Consider the following 10,119-nt stretch of genomic DNA (forward strand, 5'->3'; position numbering starts at 1 on the left):
GGAGGAGGGCGGCATGAGACATAAGCAAGGAGTCAAGGTCCTCGTTGGTCCAAACTCCAGCCGGCCAGTCTGCAAAGGAGTCTGATGCCAGGCCCAGGGGCCTAGGATGGCCTGCCACTGTTTCAGCCCAAGACAGAAACCAGGCTGACTTGAACCCGGGCTCAAGAAACCCTGAAACTCAAGACAGAAGGCAGCATGGGGTTTTCCAAAGTGCTTCAATGGCCAGTGAAAATCAAGCAAGTTCTTTACTGTAAAGCAGGGTCCTCAAACTTTTTAAACAGGCGGCCAGTTCACTGTCCCTCAGAGCCGTTGGAGGGCCAGACGATAGTTTAAAAAAGACTATGAAGAAATTCCTGTGCACACTGCACATATCTTATTTTGAAGTAAAACAACAAACAGGGCAAAAACACCCGGTGGGCCGGAAAAATATTCTCCGTGGGCCGTAGTTTGAGGACGCCCGCTGTAAGTTATGTGACAAACAAGCAGGTTTTACAATGATGGTTGGAAATGATTAGCAGGATTTGCAATCATCACAGGACCCTCTAAACAATGGACAAAAGGCAGATCTTGTAATGATCATGGGAAATTGTCCATACCCACCTTTCTCCAGGGCTCATCAGACCACCATCCCCTGATGCCTCCTGGCTTACTACCACCTTCCTCAGTCAGAATATTGAACTTACAAGGAAATTTTTCTGGAAAGGCGGGGGGGGGGGGGGCTGTTGCATTTTGGATTTCTAACAAACTAAATCTTAAGTGATGTTATATTTCTAGTATTTTAATTAACAGCAGCCTAACCCTTGTAGCTTCTCTATCAAGTCCACCACAGGGACACACCACTTTGGCTGGCGGCACAACCCTTCCAGATCAGTCGGTTAAATAAACCTAAACTAGTGCTTTTACTGCAGGGCATTTCAGAGCATTCACTGTGTGCCCAAGTGCACCGTGACGCTACAAGGAAGGGGCATCGCAAGGTCAATCATTCGCAACCACCAGCCACTGAGATGAGGCTTTCTGCTCCCATCAAGATGGGCAGCCTTGGAGACCCACAGGGGCAGTTCTCGACTCTGCCCTGCAGGGTGTCTGTGAGTAGTGTTAACTCCACGGCTGTTCATTTCTGAGAGCAGACGCTTCCAGAATCCTCGCTCTTTGTCTGGTCGCTCCCTTCTCCCTGCAGGGCTCAGTCAGACCCTCTTTGCCTGCAAGCCTGGTCCTCACCCCCTTCACCGGGATCAGCTCTCCCTGCACCAAGACTCACTCCGCTTCTTCTTCTACCACCATGGTGGGCATGGCCCCTCATCCCTTCTCTCTCCCTCCAGGCCCTCAATCCTTGTGTTCTTGTGCAACGCAGCTGGTTAAAAAAGGAGGTTTCACTGATTGACAGTTAATCGTCAAAAAAAAAATTATATATATAGATCAGACACTCTACTCAAACAAATGCTTGTAGCTCTATTTTTGTTTGTTCGTTTGTTTCTGATGGTTGAGAAAAGTCTAAAGTCATCAAAATATGTTTGGTTTTAATTTTTTAAATATATGTACATCTGGATTAATCCAAAGTCAATAGTAGTACATATATGAATGGCATCATGGACACTTAATGTTAGAATTTGTATGGCATCACACACTCTTTAGAATATATTTCACATCAAAATATCTCAAAATTGGGGAATTTTTGACAAAGGTGTTTTTGTCTTTCCATTCATCTTAAGAACTAGTATGCCCGATGGTGGCGGCAATTAGTGATACTGTGAATTTTAAGTCATATCAAGCTTGCATCGTTAGCTTTATAGAAATTTACTCTTGCAAAACTTATCTCAGCCAAATGAACAAATGAAGTGCTTTGAAATGTATTTATTTACTTTTAAAGTAGATTTTTCTATTTATCAAAATATATCAGGGGTTTTAAAGGTGTTCATAGCCTTTGACTAATAAATACCCTTTCTTCAAATCTGGATAAGGAAAAAAATTAGAAAGTGATGCTGAGGTCTATGCAAATGATGGTGTTTATCACAATAGCCATCACTGTGCCGGAAAACAAAGGGAACTCCAATATGTAAACACGGACGTAAATCACATCATATACATACGGTGAGGCGTTTGCCTCAATTGTTCCGTGCTACACAGAAATGTTTGTGAGGTAAGTAAGGAAAGAAGCACACAACACTGCCGTGGACACAACAAAGAAGGACACAACACGTGCCCGGAACAGGGAGCTGGATGGACTGCCCTTCGCCTTTGCCGTGAAGGAAATACACCTAGTAGGGACCATCGCTTGGCGGTCTCTTTTTGAGGAAGCAGAGGCTTTCATGAGCATTGCTTTCTGCCAGAGGGGTTTTTAAAAGCACGACGGGGGTTTTCTCTCCCTAAGCTTGGCTTTCGATGCGGTGGCATGGATGTTCTCAGTGACATACTTCTAAAGGACCGTTTCGCATGCAGCATGTGTTAGCATGTGCTGTGAACATGGCACTTTCTGGCCACCAGAGCCCCTGTGACTTGGGGCTGTCCTTGGACCATTCCCCACCCCACCCCCATACGCAGAAAATTGCTGAGTTCTGGGCAGCTGGGGTGTGAACTGCTGGGACAAGTGACACCTCCCGCCCCTTACCAGCCCCACTCTGTCTGTTTCCTGGGAATGGCGGCCTCTCCCTTGGCTGGTAGTAGCTATCTGAGGATTCCAAGGTCCTGGGGGAAATACTGTACATGTAGCTGCTAAGTGAAAGGTTGGCAGTTCAAACTCCCCAGTGGCACCACCAAGAAAGGCCTGGCAACGTGCTTTGGTAAAGGTCACAGCCGAGAAAACCCTCCGGAGCGGGCCTGCTGTGCACACGTGGCTGCTGCTCACAAGTCACAACTAACCGGCTCAACAACAACCCTCCTCTTGTCCCCACTGTGTGCTCTTCAGATCCTGGGCTGTGGCTTCCTTCTGGCCCTCTTCTGTGCAGACCCAGCTGTCTGAGTGCTTAGCCTGAACGCACCTGGGCTACCATGGCGCCCTTAGGACTACTAACAACCGCACCGTAGCCACTGGAAGAAGAAGTGGTTCTTCGCTGTTCTCTATGTGGGCACAGAGGGCATGTGCCCATGGCTGCAGGACGCCCTGGAATTGAATGCCATCATCTAGCGCACTTATTAAAAATCACCCACTTACTTGAAAGGTCAAACACTGGTGCCTTGCTGTACACTTACTACAGTGCTTGAACAAATAAGAAATTAAGATTAAAATATGACATAATAATAATTTAGAAATTATCAAGGGCTCATGGGGGACAGGGAGGGGGGAGAGGGGATAATGAGGAGCTGATACCAAGGGCTCAAGTAGAAAGAAAATGTTTTGAGAATGATGATGGCAACATATGTACAAATGTGCTTGACACAATGGATGGATGTACGGATTGTGATAAGAATTGTACGAGCCCCCAATAAAATGATTTTTTTTTAAAGAAAGAAATTAAGACGTCACAGATGAGCGATAGGTCAACTCCACACAGACATTCTGTGCAGTATCACCAGCACCAAGTGAAAGTGTGAGTTGTTACGTTGTCAAATGCAGTTTACTGGTTTTTAGGAAATACTCCATAAATGTTGAGTGGATACTTAGATAAATGGATTGATGGGTGAATGAATCAATAAGCAACAACAACAACAATAACTCACTGCCATTGAGTCTATGCCAACTCATAGCGACCCTATAGGGTAGAGTAGGACTGCTCCTGTGGGTCTCCACCACTAACACTTTACAGGAATGGACAGCCTCGTCTTTTTCCTGCGGGGTGCCTGTTAGTTTCAAACTGCTGACCTTGCACTTGGCAGCCTAACTCGTAACCACCAGGGCTCCTACAAATGAATGAATGACAGTGAACTCATCTTCTACTTACATTGTGCCAGGCACTGCTCTGAGTACTTTATAATTATGAACTTATTAAATTATAAAATGTCCCTGAAATAAGAAAAAAACTCAGTGGATAAAAGATGCAACACTTGAGAGTTGGCACTTGGATACGCAGTCTAAAAATTCCATAGCAATGATTTCCAGCAAGCACTCAGCGCATAGCATTCATTCTGACCCAAAGTGACCCTAAAGGGCAGAGGCGAGCTGCCCTGTTGTTCAGAGGGGCTTCTGGGCTACAGGCAACTGCTGGGGAAAACCTAATGAAAAATCAGCTCCAAACCCACCCACCCCACTGGTCGATTCCAGCTCATAGCGACCCTCCAGGACAGGGCAGAACTGCCCTGTGGGCTTCTGAGGCTGTAACGCTTCAGCAGCAGAAAGGAGCAGCTGATGGGTTTGAACTGCTGACCTTGCAGCTAGCACCCCATCTCCCTGGGCTACTAGTCTCAGTTTTAACTCATGCACCAAGCAGGCCAGGGTCACAGGAGCTATTGACTCGGGGAGCCCAAATTCAAGTGTAAGGAGTCTTTCTTTTCAGAAATAGAAACTCTCATCTCCCGAGAAGTAGTGTGGTTTCAAACTGCCGACCTGGCATCCCCACTGTGGCTGCTCAAAACTTCTAACCAGGCCCTGGAACTGGTTCATTCCAGCTCAACCCCCTGCTGAGACTTTGCTTTTCTACCCCAGGGAGACTGAATCAGTCTGTGGTTTAACAGGATCACCAGGTGATTCTTAAAATGTAGTTTCTGAGTCAGAATCTCCAGGGTGTGAACGCACATTCTCAGCAGGGAGGCAGACTGGAATGAACCTGTTCAAAGCCCTGCTCGGAACTGCAGCTTCCAGGTGACTTGAGAGCTTCCAGGGCACTACCCCTCCCCCCCCCCATCCGCTGTCCCCTCCTGAAGCGGCCATTGGCCTCCCAGAAAGGCCAGAAAGCTTGCCACTTGCTCTTAGCCTGAGCTTGCTGTTGCCTTTTCAGATTGGCCTTGCTCAGCAGCAGGGGTATGAATGCAGGGTCCACAGCGCTGCAGGAAGGGCTGCTCTGTTGAGCTGCGCGTACAGACACCCGCCAGCAGGAGGCGACAGACATTCACCGTTAAGGCTGCCCAATTTGAGGCCAGACTGCCTGGGTTTGAATCCAACTCCTCAGAGCTGGGTGACCTGAGACAACTTACTTGCCTCTCTGTGCCCCAGCCGCCACCATGCCTGCCCCCTGGCACACCATGGGCACAACAATGATACCTTTCTCATGACGTTGCTGTGAGGATCGAATGAGATTATGTGTATAAAGTGCTTAGCAATAGCTCCCAGAGTACGCACCCCGTGAGTGCTGGGCATCATTTCCACCATCACAATCGTTGTCCTGTTGGAACAAATTCCAAAGGTTTAGCCACATTGATCAGTTCTGGAGGAATGAAGGGGTCATGCCCTGGGGTCTTAGGGATCTTTCGGTTATCCTAAGATACTTTATAAAGAACTGTGTGGTGAGTTATACTTATAAAAAAAAGTAGTGGCAAGTGTTAGGAAATGGATTTCTGAAATGGATTTGAAGTGAGGCAATGACATGCTGAGGTGAGGCCCCTCGCTTGTGGGCCTGAGGGCATCTCTGGGAGCCTCAGCTTCTTTAGGAAGATGGGCTCTTGGCACGGCCCAGCCAGGTTAGGCCACTCTGCCACTGGATCCGTAAGGAACCCCGGTGGTGTAGTGGTTATGAGGTGAGTTGCTAAATGCAAGGTCAACAGTTTGAGACCATCAGCCACTCAGATGAGATTTTATACTGCGGTAGAAAGTTAATCTCAGAAACGCATGGGGCACTTCTACTCTGCCCTACAGGGTCACTCCGAGTTGGAACTGACAGGAGGGCAGCAAGAGTGAGCTGCGGGAGACAGCAGCCGTGGGAGACAGACTCCAGTTATAAGACTGGGGGGGAAATCCTTTGCATTACTTGGCACTTTACAGATACATTTGTTTTTTAAAAATAGAATCATTACTTACAGTGGGTCATGCAGCTAACAAGCTTTGTTGCTAATCAAGAGATTGGAGGGTCAAGTTCAAACTGAAGGGCCTCGAGAGAGAGGCCTGGTGATCTGCTTCTGAACATCAGGCACAGTGCTAGGCCCACCACAGTGGGCCGCCATGAGCCAAACCAGCTCCCGAGCATGGGTGTGTGATGGTACAGCTTGAAATCGCTCCGGGTGCGCTTTGGCCCTTGTCCCTGTCTTTAAGTCCATAAGCACCAAGGCAGCGGCGTCTGCAGCTTGTGGGCAGAGGCTGTGCGGTCCGGCAGCGGCCCGGCCCACCCGGTGTAACCTGTCGCCGGCCCCCTCCCTTGTCTCCCCAGCCTCACCACAGCTGAAGTTGCTCTGCGGGGCCGACGTCCTGAAGACCTTCCAGACTCCGGGCCTCTGGAGAGACTCGCACATCCAGGAAATCGTGGAGAAGTTCGGCCTGGTGTGTGTGCACCGGGCAGGCCACGACACCAATGCGTACATCTTGGCATCGCCCATCCTACGGCGGTACCAGGACCACATACACCTAGCCCGAGAGCCGGTGCAGAATGACATCAGCTCCACCTACGTCAGGCAAGCCCTGCGCCTCGGGCAGAGCGTGAAGTACCTGCTCCCGGACGCCGTCCTCGCCTACATCCAGGACCACGCGCTGTACACCGGGGACAGTTCCTCTGCAGGGAGCAGCCCCACCAAGAACTAGGAAAAGACAAGCTGAGTAGGTCCTGAGAGCCGGCTGCTGCTCGTCCACCTAGCTTCCCATGAGGGGAAGGCCGCTAAGGTTTTTGTTTCATCTTTCTTCTTTTCACATTTCTGTTCTTTCTGCAATGAGTTTACTTCTGGGGAGTTTTCCAGCCCCATGAGCACATCCTCCTCTGAGAACCTCCTGCCTGCACCTCAATTGTAGGCCTCTCTGCGGAAGATGGTGGTAGCCAGCCAGCAGGAGGATGCGCTCTCGCAGAAGCCCTGAAAGTAGGGCCTGCCTGTTTATTTCCTGCAAATGGTTCACTGAGCCCCAGCAAGCTCATTGGAAGGGGGATCCTGGATGCATAGAGGGGCACATCACAGCTGCACCTACCCTGCTCCCCGCCCTAGCATTCTTTGTCTAGTGCCCAGCTGACCTGCTGGGAGTGATCTGAAGATGCTAATTTTACCCACCAGCCACTGCTGCCCTCGCCCCACCCTAGCAGAATGTTCACAGTCAAAGCCAGAAAGTCGCTCTTGGCTGACTCGCACCGAGTCTTCCCATCGGAACCGCTGTCTGCCTGCTCCCGGCACGGAGAACACTTACACCGGCTCTGAGGAGGGGCCTCAGACAATGGTTTGATCCACCGCTGCCCTGTAAATGCCAGCGCTTCTAAAAGGAACTGAGGCAAAGCAGATGCCTTGGCTGTTCCAGAGCATCGTTGTGAATGTTTCATGGCCGCCTGCCTGCTTGAATATTGGCGCAGAGATAATAAATTGGCATCAAAAGGTATTAATGAAAAGTGTCCTTCTCCCTTTGTTATATTAGTAATGCCCGGCGTGCTAGCTGAGGCTGGTCTTTTGAGCTCATCCTGACTCGTGCAGCTGTTCCGATGGAACCTGCAGGAATTTGCAGCTTTAGGGTCCCGGCTGCTAACCGGGGAGGAAGCAATTGATTCTCCACAGGATGCAAAGTGTTCTAATGGGAAGCACTGGGTGAAAGGCCCCGGCTACTGGGCCCTGAAAGATGGGAGCAGAGGCCCCAGGTACACAGAGGGAGGACTGGCCACCCCACTCCAGGAAGCAGTTTGGCCTGAGCTGGTTCCCTTTGGTTTGCTCTCTAACTTTGCGGGCCAAGTAGTCTACTTCTCTAGTGGACCCTACAGTGTATAAGGTGACTAGATGTCCCGCTTTTGGCAGGACAGTCCCGATTTTTAACAATTTTTCCCGCGTCCCATGGCATTTTTTTAAAGTCCCGAGTTTTGGAAAGAATGCACAACAAGCTAGGGTATACGGTTTTCGGCTGCCACATGGCTATTTCACCAGGATATGAGTTTTATCAATGGTGTCGCACTGGTGTCCTGCTTTACCAATCTTTACCAATCCCGCTTTAAAATGGGGCCTACAGATTGAGTTCAGCACAAGAAAAACAAAAGGTTTGCCAGGGAGAATCAAGGACCTCCTGATGCCGGAGTGTCAGAGGAGATAAGTGGAGCCAGTTTGATGCGGGAGGGGAGGGGCTGGGGGGACAGACTGCCACCCTGAAACTACCAAAGCACCCCCCTCAGCCTCATCAGCCTCCCCCTGCCCCCCCGTAGTTCCCTGAAGATGCTGACAACACAGGGAACCGAAACCAAGCCACAATGTACAAAGGCTCCAACCAAATCACCCCCCCCCCATTACATCAGTAGACGCGGAGTCTATTCCAGCATCGCAGAGTGGAATTGCACTTCATGGGGGGTCGAGGCTGTCACTTTTCTTCCAGGGCACATCTGGGTGGGTTCGAACCGCTGGCCTTTTGGTCAGTAGCCCAGCATGTAACAGTTTGTGCTGCCACTGCCCAGGGACTCCCCATAGCCCTTAGACATCCTCTAATTTCCTCGGATGCTCAGGAGCCCCTCTGAGCAGCTGCCCTCCCTTCTTGGTGCCCAGTGCGTGTCCAGCCCGACCGGAGGCTCCTCCACGATGGGGGACCTGTGTTTCCTTTGCCCAGAAATTGGCTGCACAGAGTGTGGTGCCCGAGTGACAGTGTTGGCATCCCTGGGGCTCTTGAGAAATGTAGTGTCTCATCTTAAAGGCTTGAAGGTAAACAAGCGGCCATCTAGCTGAGAAGCAACAAAGTCCACATGGAAGAACCACACCAGCCTGTGTGAACACAAGGTGCCGAAGGGATCAGTTATCAGGCATCAAAGTACAAAAAATCATACCATTGTGAATGAAGGGGAGTGCAGAGTGGGGACCCAAAGCCCATCTGTAGGCAAACGGACATCCCCTTACAGAAGGGTCATAGGAAGGAGATGAGCCAGTCAGGTTGCAGTGTAGCAATGATAAAGCATACAACTTTCCTCTAGTTCTTAAATGTTTCCACCCACCCCACCTCCACTATTATGATCCCAATTCTACCTTACAAATCTGGCTAGACCAGAGGCTGTAAAGATAGGAACTGGAAACACAGGGATCTAGGACGGATGATCACTTCAGGACCAGTGCTGAGAGTGGCAATACTGGGAGGGTGGAGGGAGGGTGGGGTGGAAAGGGGGAACTGATTATAAGGATCTACATATAACCTCATCCCTGGGGGACAGACAACAGAAAAGTGGATGAAGGGAGACGTCAGTGTAAGATATGACAAAATAATAATTTAGAAATTATCAAGGGTTCATGAGGGAGGGGCAAATGAACTGATGCCAAGGGCTTAAGTGAAGAGCAAATGTTTTGAGAATGATGAGGGCAATGAATGTACAAATGTGCTTTACATGATGGATGGATGTGTGGATTGTGCTAAGAGTTGTATGAGCCCCCAATAAAATGATTTTAAAAAGAAAGAAATGCAGTGTCTCAGGCCTCAGCATCTGCATTTCAATAGCATCCCTGGAGGGATCAGTGCACTGGCCTGGAACAATGTCCGTGACAATACTGAGGATTTCAATGTAGGACTGAAGCGCCCTGGCCTAGTGGGTACCCATTGGGCTGCCAACCGTAAGGTCATCAGTTTGAATCTACCAACTGTTCGGTGGGAGAAAGACAAGGCTGTCTGCTCCCATACAGATATCCAGCCTCAGAACCCCACAGGAGCAGTTCTACTCTGTCCTGAAGGGGTGGTGTGAGCTGAAATCAACTTGATAGCAGTGAGTTTGATTCTTTGAGTCTTGGATGATGGAGACTGCAATGCACTCATGCTGGGGAGGAGTTCTTCCTCCCTCCCCTCACTGTCCTGCATGGTACGCAGGAGGTAGGGAGGAAAACAAGCCAACACCTGCCTGCGCAGGAGTGTTCAGATGAGCAATGGAGGGAAAGCCTGGGGATCTAAGGTGGCTTCTTAATCTCAACACTTATGGGTTTTGGGTGCTTTTTGTTTTCTTAAGTCATTTTATTGGGAGTTCTTACCGATGTTATAACAATCCATAATTCAATTAGATCAAGCATTAGTGTACAATTGCTGCCAGCATCAGTTTCAAAACATTTTCTTTCTTCTTGAACTCCTTGATGTAAGGTCCCCTTTTTCCCCTCCCTCCCCCAGGAACCCTTTATATCTATCTA

General features: G+C 49.5%; 1 protein-coding gene across 1 annotated transcript in view; it reads left to right on the forward strand.

The window, feature by feature from the left end:
- The window catches only part of NMNAT3 (nicotinamide nucleotide adenylyltransferase 3), a 137,063-nt gene extending 129,699 nt beyond the window's left edge, over positions 1-7,364 (forward strand). Inside the window, exon 5 of the mRNA XM_075546836.1 lies at positions 6,231-7,364. Coding sequence (XP_075402951.1) covers positions 6,231-6,598 — 368 coding nt within the window. The 3' untranslated portion in view covers positions 6,599-7,364. The remainder of the gene's footprint in view (positions 1-6,230) is intronic.
- Positions 7,365-10,119: the final 2,755 nt, after the last annotated feature.

This window comes from Tenrec ecaudatus, chromosome 4 (assembly GCF_050624435.1).
Source record: "Tenrec ecaudatus isolate mTenEca1 chromosome 4, mTenEca1.hap1, whole genome shotgun sequence".
Lineage (NCBI taxonomy): Eukaryota > Metazoa > Chordata > Mammalia > Afrosoricida > Tenrecidae > Tenrec > Tenrec ecaudatus.